Genomic DNA, 17,300 nt, shown 5'->3' on the forward strand with positions numbered 1-17,300 from the left:
AACGGTCTACAACCGTTTTAACGGGTTACAGTCCTACACCCACTTACCTGGGACTAAGTCCCACTGAGTTCAGTGGGACTTGCCTTTGAGTAGAAATATATAAGATTGCACTGTTCAGGGCTGCAATCCTACACATACTTACCAAAAGAATAAGTTCCATTCATCTCAATGGGATGAATGAGCAGACAAACATAGGATTGTGCTATAAATTATTTATAATTTTTAAAGTAGCACTCCACCACTATGTTCAAGAAACTAAATAACAGACTCTTATATAATTCCAAACAGGGGCGGCCCTAGACTAGCTGCTAGCAACTGGCGCTCTAGATGAACCATGCAATTGGCATACCCACCCCCAAACCCCAAGGGCAAATCTAGGCTGTTTTTGATAAACTGGGAAACATTTTTCCCCATTTTCTGTTTAATTAAGAGGCACCCCCCCGATCTTCAGAAGCAGAAATAGTATTTAAAATGCTGCTGTTGCTTCTTCTTCTTCTTTTTTTACTAAGCACTGTATCAGCACAGAGGATCTGATAAAAACAACGGAAGAGATGAGCATGGCCCTGGAAGGAGGGTCCTGGTTGCATCTTCAGGGCGACATGGCCAACAAGGTGCCACCAGCCCCTAGGCTCAGCTATCTGAGGGCAAAGGAAACTGCTGCTCTGGAGGGTGTGTGTGGCTCTCATTCCCTGCCTTCAACTGGGAGCAGCAGCGGAACAGCAGCAGAGCAGCAGAACATCCCATGTCACCTGAGGGAGGACCAGGTTCCAAAGGTGGATGGGCGGCCTGACTTCCCCAGTTGGTCCTTGCATAGCCTCTGTCATAGCCTCTGTCATATTCCTTCTATATGTGCACAGGAATTGAAATAGTGACCTCCTCGTTTTTTGGCTTTAATTAGTATTTTTCCCCTTTAACCTGGTGCCCTAGGTGACCACCTAGTTCGCCTATATGGATGGGGCGCCCCTGATTCTAAAATTATCTAATATGTTATACTGTGCCAAATAAACAATTTAATCTCATCCTTTCTAAAGAAAATTCATGTTCTTTTAATTCAGTTGTAATTGATTTTGACTTTGTGGCACAACTCATGCCTGTCTAGACTAATGATGGCCAACTGGCAGCACTCAGTTCACTAGATGATTTCCTACACACCCTGTAAACCTACCTGCCAAACAGGGTGAAGAGCAGTATGGATGCTAGCTACATAGAAAGCAACGTACTTGTCACACACAGTAATTCTGGTGAGTTATGTGGGAAACAGAACTACCGAAGACAAGATCAGCAGGGAAAGGAAGAGAGTGGCACTTTAAATGCAGAGGTGGATCCTGCACTCTCCCTAGCAAAACATAAAAGTATATTGCAGAGGACTCTGGGGTATGACATCACTTTGTGCAGATGCTAGCTAGGTTATTTTAACTTAGCTAGGGGCAGCATTGTTCTCTGAACAAATTCATGTGTAGTAATAGCATCGACCAAAGGCCCCCTTCCCACATGCTTTTACGCATGGTGTAGTGGCCCTCAAACAGCTTAGTAATAGGACATATGCTTCACCAGACTGAACAAGTTAGCTGATAACATCAGTGCAATCATTAATATGATCTGCACAAGCCTGTAACTGTTCACAGCATAAACTAAAGTGAAGATCAGTATACCAAGTATGATGGTATATATGCAACAGTATCATGGCTGAACTCACAGGTTTTTAAGTGAAGCTTCGTTTACACTGTGATAGATATAAAATAATGAAGCAACCATTAGTTAATTACTGTACCAGACTTTGTATTTATATTGTATGTAAATTTAGAAGTGAATATAAATGATACAAATATAATCCAGCAAGCTGAAAGGCTACTGCAACAGTTCCAGTGTCTATACTAAAATTCACTTACATTCATGATACTTTTTTAATTTGAGCTTTTCCCCCCACCTCTAATCTTAATTTTAGGTATCTGTGGGAGCCGATAACCTTGAACCAAGAGCTCCTTGTTCCAGGGCCCTGGCAACAAAAGGGTTTTAAGTAGCTTAAACTTAACCTTGTTATTGCAAATTGTTAAAGTAACTGCACCATGTCTCCAGATCACAAATGGCTGGCATATCCAACATTATATGACTATAACAAAAAAGTGCTAAATGCAATAGCTATTCATACACACGCTCTCTCTCTCTCTCTCTCTCTCTCTCACACACACACACACACACACACACACACACGGGTTTCTCTTGCTAGTGCTACAAAAATGTTTCTTTATTTACACCAGAAATAGCTTGGTGGGCCACATGTGGTTCATGGGCTGCACTTTTTGCACCTTCTGTAAAGTATTAGTTTTTGTTATTTCATTATTAGTAGTAATGAAACCTTCTCATCTTGACTCAGAATCAGCTGGGTCTTTTCGAGACCTTTTGGAGAATTCACAGAAAAGTCTTGAGCTTTTACTGAGAACTTTCCAAAGTGCAAAAAGACCCAGTCTAGGGAATCTCCTCCACTGCAGTCATTAACCACTTTCCCTTCTTGCCTTCTCCCTGTCCCACATGTTGCAAAATTCACTGTTGAGGGGAAATGGACTCTTCTTAAGTTTTAGCTCTCTGCAACAGAGGCTTCTGAGCATACCTGAGCCCTCCCTATACTTGAGCCTTCAAACTGGGGGAGTTTGTTTCCAAACACACATACATTTCAAACATACTTCTCCACCCATAAATATTTATCTCAGCAGTGGTCCTACTCCTTGTTACTGCTGTATTCTACTTTGCCTGCTCCACAGAGACAATGGAATTGACCAATGCCGTGCTTGGGTAAAGCTCTACTTTTGACATTTATGCTCCTACACTATAAGCATCACAGTTATAAATAGGATAGTCATACTTCTCATACGGTTAGGCTAGCCATAGTGACACGTGCCTTGGTGTTTTCTAGGTTAGGTTATTGTAATTCGCTCTACATGGAGCTGCCCTCAAAGACAATTTGGAAACTGCAACTGGTACAGAATGTGGCAGCTAGAATGCTTTTGGGGTCTAGTTGCCTGGATCATATTATTCCTATTCTGCAGGGGTGGGCAACATGCAGCGTCTACACCCCCAAAATAGTTTTTTTTTTTTAATTAATGAAAAAATTATGATCAGAGCAGTACAGAGTGCCGAAAAAGTCATATCGAGCTTGCTTGCATGTGAACTAGATTTGACCCTTCAGGGGCCAATAACTGCTATGGAGTCCTAAAAGGGTTAAATTACGCCGGTAAATAAGCTAGATTTAACCTTTTTCATGCTCTGGATGCCATTTTTAGATATTCTTTTGGAGAGGGGGGAGATGCAACCCTCAGGAGATGCAACCCTCAGTCCCCTGGACATGTCCCCTGGACATCCCAAAAATTGCCCACTCAAGCTATCCTGTATCATTTATGCTGGCTGTTAGTTTTTGGACCCAATTCAAGGTGCTGGCTTTGGCATTTAAAGCCCTAAATGGTTTGAGAACACATTATCTGAAGGACCATGTAGATCTGTATGAGCCTGCCCAAGCATTAAGATCAGCGTTAGAACCACTCTTTGGCACACCAGCAAGAGCCACCAGGCTGACAGGTGCTAGGAATAGGGCTTTCTCAATGGTGGCTTCAAACCTTTGGAATGCCCTCCCCAGGAAGATGTGTATGGCTTCATCAGTGCTGACTTAAAAAAACAAAACCCCGAGCACCCATGTATTCTAGTCTGCATTTGGCCCTTAAAAAGCATTAGCTGCTACTGCTCCTGCATGTGTGTGTGTGTGTGTAATTCTAATTGTATATTCATATTTTTGTAATATCTAATTTTGCAAACCTAGACAGCATAGTAAGAAGCAGAGACATCATCTTGCCGACAAAGGTTTGTATAATCAAAGCTATGGTTTTCCCAGTAGCAACGTATGGCTGTGAGAGCTGGACTATAAGGAAGGCTGAGCGCCGAAGAATCAATGCTTTCGAACTGTGGTGCTAGAGAAGACTCTTACGAGTCCCCTGGACTGCAAGGAGGTCAAATCAGTCCATCCTAAAGGAAATCAACCCTGAGTGCTCATTGGAAGGACAGATACTGAAGCTGAAGCTCAAATATTTTGGCCACCTAATTCGAAGAGAAAACTCCCTGGAAAAGACCCTGATGCTGGGAAAGATTGAAGGCAAAAGGAGAAGGGGACGGCAGCGGATGAGATGGCTAGATAGCATCACCGATGCAATGAATATGAACTTGAGCACACTCCGGGAGAGAGCGCCGGACAGGAAGGCCTGGCGTGCTATGGTCCATGGGGTCACGAAGAGTCGGACACGACTGAACGGCTGAACAACAACAATTTTTGTAATAACATAAGCCACCTTGTGAGGGCAGTGTGCCCTGAAAGCCAGGTTAAAATTCTTTTAAAGAAATAGTTAATTAAACTTTCTCCCCTTGGTAGTAGTACCTATCCAACGTCTGGAAACTCAGCAATGACCAGGCTTGGACATGAGCCCTGCTCTCTAAAGAAACCTTTAAAATAACACATTTCTTATTTAAATTTCATTAATCATTACCAAATCAGGGCACATACCTTATATGTAAAGAATATATTTTATTGCAAACAAAAGTACAAAAGAGATGCATCACATTCAACTCCATAAAAAGTGGCAGAATTAAGGACAAATGGTTGGATCCAGATTTAGGAGCAATTTGGCTGGTGAATGTAGAACCCCCTCCCCCCCAAGACAGTCACTTCAGCCCCCTGAAAATGCTATACAGAGGGTTGGGGTACCCTGCTGAATGGGGTGAACTGTGGTGTGGGTGTAGGGGGATCCCTGAAAATCAGGCAGAGGCACCTTCCATGAGAATGTCCATGGAAGGCAGATGCTGGATCCAACCCATGTTTTATGTGCAAAGCAAACATGCATGAAATACATTGTTTTACTCAACTGAATCAATTTTAGAAACTTATTATCTCCTTTTCAAGGAGAAGGACAAGGATAAAAAGGAAAGCTCAGTTTGGTCATCTAAATAAGTAACCTGAATTATAAAAGTTAACTAGCTCTTAATATAAAGAATATGAATATAAAGAATCTATTTTAAGCTTCCATATTGTAAAATCGTGTTCTTTCCATTCTGTTAATCAATAATAACCTCGTCTCCTTTCCTTGCATTATAATGACTGGACAAAATGTAAAATTTTGCCCAGAATTAGTGGTTTACATTCATGGTATTCAATGGTAGTTGTACCTTAGGGGAAAGCGCGTTGGTTTACACAGGCTGGCACACCCAATTTCTGTTGATCTTTCCTGCCTTCTTCAACTCTCCTCACCATATCCCATTCTGTTCCCCAACTCTCCAGAGCAGCATTTTAGAGGGCATCAGGGTTGGGGAGATCAGCAAAAATTGGGTGGCCTGACTTGCATGAATAAAACTGAGTAATTGGTTGTAATTGATTGTAATTAATCACACTGCTCCATCTTACTACTCTTTGTATTGCTCTGTACTATTATTGTAATTGGAACTGTTTTTAATAATGTATTTTAAATGTGATTTTAAGATTTATATGCGAACTGCTTAGGGATTTTATTTTATTAAGCGGTATAGAAGTATCACAAATAAATAAATACCTGTATTCTGCTAAGTCAGTGCTACCACTGGATACAACTCATAAGCATTTAGTGAAGAGTGGATCTCCAGAATAGCATACAGCGATTGAAATAATCCAATTGCATTAATCAGTATAGACAGCTTGAATACTCTTCTTTTTAATACTCCCATTATTTTCCCATTGGAATAACTAATGAAATACCAAGTTTTCCTTAAGACGGCTTCAGTTTAAGTAACAGCTTGTTTAAGGCTTTAAAAAGGTACAGATGTAAATAATTTTAAGTGATGCTATTTTCATTATTCACAATGGTTGCAATACAAACAGCCATATGTGCGGATGGTGGAGAAACACGCATACAGCCAAATTTATTTTAAAAATTTCTTCTGCAGCCGAACACCCATCTGGTCTGGCAAGCTGGTTTTAAATGGAAAAGCAGCAGGGCTACAGGAAAATAACCCCTCATCCAGTTGTGTGAGTGCTTCTTCTCCATCTATGTATGTGGCTGTCTAAGACTGAAGCCCAAGGCTGTAATCCTGCCCAGAGTTACAACCACAGGGACACTAAGGCTGCAATCCTATACCCACTTACCTGAGAGTAAGCACCATTGAACTCAGTGGGACTTCCTTCTGAATAGGCATCTATAGGCTTGCACTATAAAGGACTATTTTAGTGGCAGATCTGTGCTATTGCAGCTAAAGTGGCATTCTGTTTTAGCAAACTGTGGTATGGCCATGAAGGCCTGCCTGCAAACTCTTCATCACTATAATTCAATGCCATAAAACAGCCTTCCCCAACCTAGTGTCTTCCAGTTTGGAAAACAACTCACAGCATTCCTCATCACTGGCCATGCTGGTGGGGCTGATGGGAACTGAAGTCCCAAACATCTGGAGGGTAGTAGCTTAGGGAAGGCTGCGATAAGAGGATCTTCAACTGTCTTGATAGTCCTGAAGATGAAAACATTAATATTCTTCAATTTATTCTAATATTACTTGTAAATATTAGCTGGGATCCAAACAGCCCCAAGTATGAGTGAAAGGTACTTCCGCATGCACACAGGGGCGTTGCCAATTCCACCCTCCATCCGCTGCTGCACTGCAACATGATGCACTACACATCTCTGCAGTGTAGTCACACTCTGTCAACCCTCTGGAGTGGTTTTCAATTCTCTCTCTCTCTCTCTGTATGTATGTGTGAGAGAGGGATGAACTACATTGTGTGTATGCACAGCGTTCTGCAAATGGCTATTTGGATCCCACTGATTGTCTTTCATGTCTTTGTAAAAACCGGATATATAATAGCTTAACTATAACTGAGTTGCATTATTTATTTTAAACTATAGCATAGTACCACACATTTCATGCTTATAAAAAGCTTTACAATGTGCAAATGTACTGCCTGCAAGCTTGCTTTTACATTACATAAAATGACTGTGTGATGTTTGATGTTAAGTGATATGAACACATACACATATAAATGAATGCAGCACAGAGCTTTTTATGAAATTAATGTGTAATCTCTTCCTTTTAACATCATTTTTTCCAAAGGCTAATGCTTTGAAGCAGCATTGGCCAGTATGCAAGCTGAAAAGTGCAAGCATGCCCTCATGTACAAATTGTAAGTGCAACTCACTTACATTGCTGATAGATTTATGCAAAGCTTCACCGAGACAGTGCCGCTATGAAGGAAAGATCACAGGAATAAAGGAAAACATTCAGAAATAACTAAGAAGATGGTTAAAGAAGGGACAGTAAAACACAGAACATTACTATTAAATTGACAAGGAAAAGTATGTTGAAAACTGATTGAGAAAAAAATTACATAGAATATTTTTTGCTATGGTTTGTTATATAAATCCACCGAACACATGGAAATTACATCATTGAAATATTTTGTCCCATTTTTTAAAAGATAAAAATTGGGGGAAATGGTATACATCTCAGAATTTTATTACGTCCCTGTATTATTTTTCTTTGGTTCAAATAGATATATCTGATTCTTCAGTACATATTTTCTGGAAGAATTGTGAATTATCTATTGCCTTTGTTTGCATATTCTTTTAAATATTTTAAACAAATGTTCAGCTATATTTTTGAAATAATGTATATACTTTGCTATTGCTTTTAAATAACTTGGCAACATAAATATCTAAGCCTATTTCATTGCCAGCCCCAAATCTATCCATGAATGAATTGGACTTCTACTGAATCATTATTTTTTATTTTTAGATATGAATTTTACTTAATGTTTTTATTTACTGGTCCATAGCAAAATGACATTTTATATATAACAGTATAGCGCCATTTACTAACAAGCTGAAGATGTATTATCAGCATGTATAAGTGGTACATCACCATATACATCAGATGTAACATACATATGGGCGATACAATTGTTAAAATTGAATCATGGGTAATTTCATTGCTGGATACATGATTTGTGATTCAGACAGCAGTCATTTTAGATTGTTTCACTTTTCAGTCAAACCAGTAAGGGTCTCAATAAGATGCTTACTGATGTATGTACTTTCCTTCCTTAATGTTTTTGCTAAAGTGGTATGAAACATATTTGTCACAGTCTAAATTTACAAAGAGAAACGTTCAATATGCAAATTCAACATGCTAATCAAAATATTATTTCCAGTAGTTGAGACAATCTTAGTTGTGAAGTGAAGAAATAACTGAATTAAACCCAGAAAACTTATGCTATTACACAAATACCCTAATTCAGGAAATGCAAGAACTTGCTGTTGTATTTATGGCAAAACCAGCTTGCTGTATTGGAACCCAGATTCTGGTGTTCAGAAAGGTGTTAAAATCAATGCGTGAGGAGTGCTCTAGCCCTGCCCCTCTCCCTTGTTGTGTTTGTTGTCCTCAACTTTGGAGGGATGACAGTCTGAAGAGGAGAGCTCTTGTATCTGTGGAGGCTTTCCACGGAGACAGAATGCTGAAAAATCCACACAAAATGCTAGTATAGATAATGGTGTTAGATATTCTATACCCAAGCTACCTCATAATTTAAAGCAATTTTCACCTCTTTTTTTTCTTGGTGTGAAGAGCATGGGTAAACTACCTACTATTATTTCATAATCTAATATAATCCTATGCATGTCTGCTCAGAAGTAAGCCCCACTAAGTTCAATGAGACTTACTTCCAGGTAAGTGTGCACAAGATTGCAGGATTAAACTATGTTTTGTTATTATTACATTTCTAAAATGTGTCTATAAATGGGTTGCATGTTGAACATACCAAAATGCTAAGCTTATCCCATTTAATCTTTCTGTGTTCCTACAGAGAACAAGTATGCATCGCTCGGAATTTAAATCCATGCTCCATCTGTTCACAGCCACTGGTTTCAAGGATGATGCTTTCTAGTTCTGATGCATTAGAGAAATATTTGGTGAAGTTAACTCACTTTTTTCAGAAGAAAAGATATCTAAAGCCCAGAGGCCCAATTTGAAAACCTTACAAGATGTGATGGAGCAAAAGAGGAGAAATTCCTTTGGTGTCCGTTAGTGGAATACATTTGTGCTCCTGTGGAAACTATGGTGGGATAATAATTTCCCTGTGTGGACATACTGTATTTATCTGAGATAAATTTTAATATATTCAAGTGTATTGATTTGAAACAAGGAATGAAGTATGAAGAGATTTACTGTGAAAGGAAAAATATATGTCATTTACTCTTGGCTTGAACCAGAGGAGAAATATAATGCTGATCTGATGGTTTGTCAATTAACTTGTTATTGTTGTCATTAACAGGGGGATGTGAAGCTAGGTTTCTGGCTCTATATATGGGAAGGCAGAATCCAAATTGGTACAATCTGACTGGTAGTTATTTGAGCACTCTAAATGCATTAATTAGTCCTGGGTTTGAAAGAAGATGGGGTGATGGAATATTGGCTGCCATGAAGCTGATTGGCTGGAGGTTCTGGCTGGAAAAAATACAAGGAGCTGTGGAGAAGCATCTGGGGTAGTGTCATCAAGAGTGTCTTTGTGAGGGGCTGGGAGCGTGAGACATCAGCCAGGAAGAATAACAGCAGCAGTACCAGAAAGCCAAACCGAGAGCTGAGGGTATGCAGCCCTTGGGGGAAAAGCTGAGGCCTGAGTATGAGCTGATGGTGGTAATGTGAAGACAGAGCAACTGCTGGACCCAAACCTGAAGATTTCCGGGGAAGCCAAATCCTACCAGAGGGAAGACTATGAGGCTGTCATTGCCAGGCCTGTGAGTCAACTGGGGCAGAGCTTGATAGGGGAACTGGCCTACAGATGGCTATGGAGAAGAACTAAAGCCAGATCCTAGTGGTTACAGTAACATCATTAAAGCCTTTTAAAGAAACAAGTCAATATAATTTAGAAAGGTATCTTGTTTATAATGTCTTAATATTTTTTAAACCATACCTTTGTTTCAAAGTACATGAACTTCTGATTTGTTTTGCGCCACTCCTATGCTCAGCTACCTTAGGCATAACAAGGGGTTTAATAAATAAAGGGGTGGAAGTTTCATGGTGGCAGCGGAATTGGTTAAAGAGCAGAAATACATTTTGGGAACTAGCAGTGAGATAATGCCTAGAGAAGGATTTGTTCTTGTCTGCACATGACATTTTTGGTGGCAGTGCTGAAACAATCCTTGTTTCATTTGACACCCTGCTATGGCATCAATTCCTGTGTTCTGCCTACTTTGTCTAAAGGACAGTAATTTTTATAAGCCCTTAACTATCTTTTATTTATTTACTGTCTTATTTATTTGTACAGAGCCACCCACAATGATGTGACACCTCTAGGCAACATTTTTAAGTATGAAGGGTCCAATAAAGAATTTCATAAAGAAAACCAAGTGGTTTCTATTATGAACAGATATTTCAATATGTGTTACAATCAAGACACTTATTATTGGACACTCTTCAGGTCAGCACATGTGTGTACATCTTTGCTTGCTTTTTGAAAGCAATGCAACATATGCATTTCAGATGCTTTTGAAATTCAGAGTTATGGTGTTGTGGATTTTGCTCCTCTCATTTATACTTTGTGTAACATTTACTGCTTGATATATTAGATATGATGGTTTTAATTAATAATTGTATGCTTCACATTTCAGATTTTATTGTTATGCTTCATGCTCTGAGTAGCTCTGAGCTTTTGAAAGAGACAGATGCAAGTAGACTGCTGAATTTTTTAAACTAGATTCCTCTTGAACCTGGATCATGAGCTGACAGACACATAGGAATCTGACTGTTCTTCTAGTCCAAAGTTGTACACTGGAGAGAACAGAACCATGCCTTAGTCTTTATAGGCATTTTCCAGTTCACCACTAATGCATGTCATGTCATATTTTTTAGTACAGTGTCAGTATAACAGACACAATGGCCACAAAGTTCTGCTGATGATTTCTTCTTTCTCATCCCTTAAATTCTAAATGAATTAGTTCTGAAACAATATATCCCACCTCAGATGTAATTTAAAGATGGTAATAACATGCAGAAGTAATAAATCCAGTTACCTGATCCAAGAGATCTTCCACTTTCTTCTGCCAGCTATCTCTGGCAGCATTTTTTTCCCTCTCTTTTAGCTGTAAGAGTTGAGTCATCGCTGACTTTTTATCTTCTTCATGCTGAAACCTCAACTCTTCTCGAAGTTTACTACATTCCTGCCTGAGAAGAACAGACAGAACTAAAACACATTCTGGTCTTTATCAACAGTAGAAAAACACTGTTGAAATGCATAGCTTTGCCCAACACTACATTATTCAATTTAATAAATGCTTTGCTTTAAGAGAAAAAAGAAAGGGGGGCAAAAACTTGCCGAAGATTTTCTGTCCATTTTATTTCGAGATCACGGGCCATTCTGTCAACTTTGAATTTCTCCTCTTCTCTCATGGCTACAATCATAGCCTCGTGCTGTTGTCTTTCCTGGTCTAATTCCCCCTAGAAACACAATATTTACTTAAAGATTTGTGCCTCAACAAAATAATTCAATGCCAATATTTTGCTCTGAAGCAACATTAATGCCCATCCCAAATGCCCAAGAGTAGCCGTGATTTTTTAATGTGGCTGCTCAAAGATACATTTTAGTTCACATGTTTTTACTTAATTAACATCATGACTCAGATTTTTTTTTATAATACTTAGTCATATGAACTGAGTTTATTTTTCCCATGAACTATTCATAACAGAACAAGGGTTTCAAGCAGATCAAAATTAAGTAGATAAAACAAAATTAAGGTTCAGTGGAATAGGGTCACATATAAACAAAGGCTCCCATATAGCAGAAAAGAGGTTTATTTTTTAATCTAAATTCAAACCAAGCACCAACATAACCTCTATGCTAGGAACAGACTAACCGAAAACACTTGGTGAGTTTAATACTCTACAGCTGTGCTGGGAAACAATTGATCTTAAAGAGAGATTACACCACAGATATCACCTAAAGCTCCATGAGCCATTTGACATGCATGCAGAATGTAATAAGAGCGCTGCCGGATCAGAGCAAAAATCTATCTAGTCCAGCATCTTGTTTTCCACTGTGGTCAACCAGGAAAACCATAAGCATGATATGAAGGTAACAGCCCTCCCCTGTTGTTGCTTTCAGTAGCTGGAATTAAGTGTCACGCCTACTCTGAACTTGGAGGTTGCATATAGCTATAGCCATAATGACAAGCGGCCATTCTTAGACTTATCCTCCATTGATTTGTCTAATCCCCTTTTAAAAACATCTAAGCTAGAATCCATTACCAAATCATAATGGTGAGACGTGTGTGAAGTTGTGTGTGTGTGTATGGCGGGGGCTCCTATGAGCATCTGAAGTCTGATGGACTTGATATATTCTAAGGTATTATGTAATTACCTCAACATTATACAGAGAATCTGTGGTCTCCCTCAGCCGTGCCCTGGTTAATTCTAGTTCTTTTTGTAGTATTTCCTGGGTTTCCTGGAGATTGGAGATGTGCCCTTCTGCAGCACCAAGGCCCTGTTCACTTTCTCTTACTAGGTCTTGTAGACGACCCATCTACAATAAGGAAATAAAAAAATATGATAGCTTAACAAAAATTAATTTCAGATTATTTACTTGTATTTGCTACATGTTATTCAGCTTCTTAGAAATTATTTATGTATCCCGCCTCCATTTAAATACCTTTTCGACACAGAAGAAGCAACTTCCCAATTCTTTTTATTATTCACTATTGCTTTAAAAAAAACATACCCCAAACATTTCAAACAAAAATATAAATTTTTAATATTTAGCTCCCGCCTTTATCAAGTTAGAAAAGACAATCACAAAGAGAAGAGAGAGATGCTAAGGGCTACCATAATACCAAATGTGGTTCACATTTGCTGTAGATCTACACCTATTTGTGGAAGCTTTTAACAAGATGCTCAGCAGCAGGACAGCATTCTGCCACAGTGTAGGCAGCACTGCAGCCAGGTCCACACAGTTGCTTTGGCTATAGCTCTTGGCAATCCCATGACCCTTCTCCCCCTCACTATAAGGAGTGGAACTTAATTTTATGAGGTTATAACTGTGTTTTGAAATGTTTGTGGAAACATTATAAAAGGTTTCTGTAACAGGATTTTGTGCAAAGCAAATCTTTTATAACTTTTTATTCACAAGGATTATCTCAAATATACAGAAAGCAGCACACTTTGCTTTCCCCCAATTATTGTTTTCCCTCTTTCTATCATAAAACAGCAAAATATAAGACAATCTGATTCACCTCTCCAAGAACTATTGACAGTATTAATAAGACAGTGAATTAGAGGACTAGATAAGTAAACGCTTTGAACAAGGCAACATTTCCCTTATATACTGCTCATATATGGCCTGACTTCTGAGCTGTCTATACTTGCATCATCCATATGGACTGACTTTCAAATGATACTATCCATCAATATTTTTAGAGAGATCAACTATAAGTTGTCCATTGTGCTTGGTAAAGCTGGGGTATTGTTTCTTATCCAGGTTATCAATATCACCCTTTAAAAGGAAAGGTCTCGTATCTACAATTGTTTACCAAATACTCAGTATATGCATTTTCACATTCATAGCCCAATCAGTATGACTTCAAGTCCAAACTCTGTTTTGTAGGAAAAGCTGTTTAGGTGGTCAGTCTGTGGTATCAGGCATACATGGATGGTCTCAGCTGCTTATATACCTGGCTGCCTAACCTTTTGACCTAGGTATGTACTAAGATTACAATTGTGACCTTGACTGACAATCTCTGCTTATATATAGGTAGGGGAAATTACCTATATATAATTATAGGTAATTATCCTATCAGCAGTCTTTGATACAATAGATAATTTAGACCAAAACTCAAATAACTGATCAATTGGTTCTGCATGATTGAACATAAGAAGAGCCATGCTGGATCAGACCAAGGGTCCATCTAGTCCAGCATTCTGTTCACACAGTGGCCAGCTGTTGACCAGGAACCCACAAGGAGGACACAAGTGCAAGAACACCCTCCTACCCATGTTCCCCAGCAACTGGTGAACATAAGCTTACTGCTTCTGCTACTGGAGGGAGCACATAGCTATCAGGGCTGACAGTCATTGATAGCCTTCTCCTCCAGGTATTTGTCTAATCCCCTTTTAAAGCGATCCAAATTGATGGCTATCACTGCATCTTGAGGTAGTGAATTCCATGTGCTGTGTGAAGAAGTACTTCCTTTTATCTGTCCTGAATTCCCCACCAATCAGCTTCATGGGATGACCCCGGGTTCTAATATTTTGAAAGAGGGAGAAAAATGTCTCCCTATCCACATTCTCCACACTATGCATATTGATGGGGCTTTGGATTTGCGTTTCTCAAACAGCATCCCACCACATTGTATAGAATGACTGGGGGCTTGAAAAAACAAGTACAAAAATCTCCCTGGGTACATACAAGTCCTTGTGCATGCCTGAAGTAGGTATTTGGCCCATAGTGGGCATTTGCAAGAATGCTACAAAACGACTGTACTCATGAGGGTGCAGAAGATGGCAATGGAACATTATTTATCATCTCCTTGGGACCCTCCCCTTGATGATCACTATTCTATTTTATTCCCTTGGTCAGTGTGAAGCCACTGATTGAGAACATGAAATTAAATGGGTGAAGTGACAGCCTAAGCCATCTAGATAGCTCTAATTATACTGTAGTAAGTAGATCTAAAATATTCAACCAGTGTCTTTTTGCAAATCTACATTCTTTCCCATTTGAAACTTTGTTAAAACAATTACTTAGAAATCCAGCTAAGAAAATAAAAGCTAGGAGACAAGAAAGGGGTATAAAATATTAATAATTTAAGTTCTATGTACATATATTCCATCTGAAGCATAGGAAGAAGAGGCAGTGCTCTTGAGATAAACAGGAGTGAAAATAGGAAATAGCAAGGAAGCTTCTTTTTATTAATTTAACATTTGTTAAATTGTTAAAATAAGTCTCATTATGAAGGCGCTCTGTTGGATCCAGCGTCATGTGAGCAGACTTCTGCTGGCACAACAGGACTTTCCCATCCTCTCCTCCTTCCCCCCACTTGTGCCCCCATTTGCTCCAGAGGGTCCCCCAACCAGTGGAGCACAGTGAGGGAGATAGGACTGGACCCCGATAGCTCCTTGTCCCCTGGTACTACTGGTACGATAAAACCAGGAAGTTGAACTGCATGATATGTGGGTGCATAAAACTGATTACTTGATCCTGTGGGAAAATAATTAGCAGTTGTAGGGGCTGTGGCTGGATGAGACAGACTGCTGGGACCAGTTATAAGAATGCTGTTGTTGATAGTTGCCATGGTCAGGCCATTGGCCTTTGTGTTCTGGCAATGATAATGCACAGTATCAAGTTTTCAAATGTGCTTATCTCTACCCAGCCCTTTATCCTGTGAGACTGTAGCTAGGGATCAAACTGGGGACATTTTCTGTGCTGTACTGTTCTACTAAGCCAGCCTTCCCCAACCTGGAGCCCTCCAGATGCTGGCTGGAGATGATGGAAAATGTAGTCCAGCTCATCTGGAAAGCACCAGATTGGGGGAGGCTGGTATATTTGGATGGGTTCATATGGGCCAAGAGAGGAAGACTGTATTCCATAAACTAGCTCCCTGAAAAACTGAATCATGAGACTTCCATTTTCTGCTGCATGGTGAGAGAGGCTCCAGCTCTCTGGAGTGGGAGTCTGGTGTTTTAGTTCCACTGGCTCACCTTTTTCTATTCAAATACATTGCAGCCAGCAGGTCACTTCACCATCACCCTGGGGTGGGACTAAAACCCACATCTATTTCCTGTTGCTTTTCTTTCCCACCAAACTACCAAGTAGCTCAGTGCTTCCTGCTGTGAGCTTGCCTTTGTAGAATACATTCTTCTTTGTTCATGTCCCTCTATTGTAAAAAGCTTGTTTTCCCACACAGACACCAATGCAAATATGTTCAGTGTTCTGTATTTGTGTGTGTGTGTGTGTGTGTGTGTACACACGCGCGCGCGCGCACGCAAGCGATCAATGGTTTCTTAGTGGGACTTGAACCCCTTTCCTTGGGAGCCTGTTGCCTATTGGATTCTCTATAGGGTAAGTCTTCCTCCTACCTTGGGTAACAGAATTGGCTGGCAGTTGTGATTAGAATGGTGGTCCTACTTCACCTGTTCAGCCTTTGCTTTTTCCCTGGCAAAAGCGTTTGCAGGCTGCTGCTGGTGCTGCGACTATGTTTGGGCTGTAAGGAGATTCCCCATATCTGTGGGGAGGTCAGAAAAGGTTGTAGCTGTGGAGATTGGTTGCTGTGTTACTACTTACTGGGCCATAATGGCCTCTGAGAGGGAGATGATGTGGGATCTTCCTGGTATTATGCTTGCACATTGCGTGTGGAAGGGGGAGGGGAAGGGTACATCATCAGGGCATCTCTGCTGTTAATGCATATTGACTGCTTTCCATATAGAGCTAATGGAGGAGTACTGGTGAATGGCAGCAGAGTTGGCAGGGATATATTTTCTCTTGTTGCTATAGTTATTCCTGTACCTTCTCCACTGCTGCTAGCATAAGAGTCATACGACAGACTAGTCCTAGTACTCAGTACTGGCGTGCCAGGACCATAGGATAAGGCTGACCATTGTTTAATGTTCTCTTTCTTAAAAGTAATAGCCCTGAAAGCTGATTTAGATATACCCGAGGAGGTGGGGTAGCTACTGAAAATTCTTTCTGCATAGTTGAGACTACATGTAGATCTGGTCCATTAAACATGTTTTAGAAAAAGATTACTGTAGTTAATGAAGTCATAAAATATTCAGAAATATCCAGATGGATGCTCCAAAAAACAGCTAGCAAAACAGGTACGAGTACCTGCAATGCAATAGTGCTACTATATCCCTTTGGCTGTTATCTGCTCCCTTCTGCAATGACATTTGTCACCATCGCTACTCCTTCTAATAGCAAACTCAAGTGGTGAGTACCAACAGGATTGGATCCAAAATGGGGCTACTGAGAAACAAGAGAGAGGTATTAGCATGTTTAGAGGAACTCCACGGTTTGCAGAAGTCCAACAACAACAACAACCTAAGGGGGCTTGCCCCCGCCCCCAACATACACGGCAGCTCAGTGAGGAGTAAGCATACTCAGCAGCCACACAATGTTGACTGTCAGCTGGCACAGAAACATGGAAAATGGGTGGTGGCTGTGGTGGAATGGAGTATCCTGGAGGAGGGCATGATTGGCTGTCTGTCTGAACAGATGCACTTCTGTTAGGAGGTGAGGATACACTGCAAGGGGTTGGGTGGTTTGT

The 17,300-nt window shown here is 40.1% G+C and overlaps 1 protein-coding gene across 13 annotated transcripts in view; it reads right to left on the bottom strand.

Annotated features, from left to right (window-relative positions):
- The window catches only part of FAM184A (family with sequence similarity 184 member A), a 150,231-nt gene that overhangs the window by 40,454 nt on the left and 92,477 nt on the right, over positions 1-17,300 (bottom strand). For 12 of the 13 annotated variants that reach the window (XR_014786669.1, XR_014786668.1, XR_014786667.1 and 9 more), the window contains 3 exons: positions 12,404-12,565; positions 11,359-11,484; positions 11,061-11,207 (listed from right to left, as the gene is read on the bottom strand). Coding sequence is in view for 9 of the 13 variants with exons in the window: in XM_084827403.1 (XP_084683529.1) it covers positions 11,061-11,207; positions 11,359-11,484; positions 12,404-12,565 (435 nt within the window). In the remaining 4 variants the exon portion in view is untranslated. Of the gene's footprint in view, positions 1-11,060; positions 11,212-11,358; positions 11,485-12,403; positions 12,566-17,300 lie in introns of all 13 variants that reach the window. The other variant, XM_084827402.1, reaches the window with a different exon arrangement.

Source organism: Heloderma suspectum, chromosome 1 (assembly GCF_057233095.1).
Source record: "Heloderma suspectum isolate Gila_16-S chromosome 1, 16-S_ref, whole genome shotgun sequence".
In the NCBI taxonomy this organism is placed as follows: domain Eukaryota; kingdom Metazoa; phylum Chordata; class Lepidosauria; order Squamata; family Helodermatidae; genus Heloderma; species Heloderma suspectum.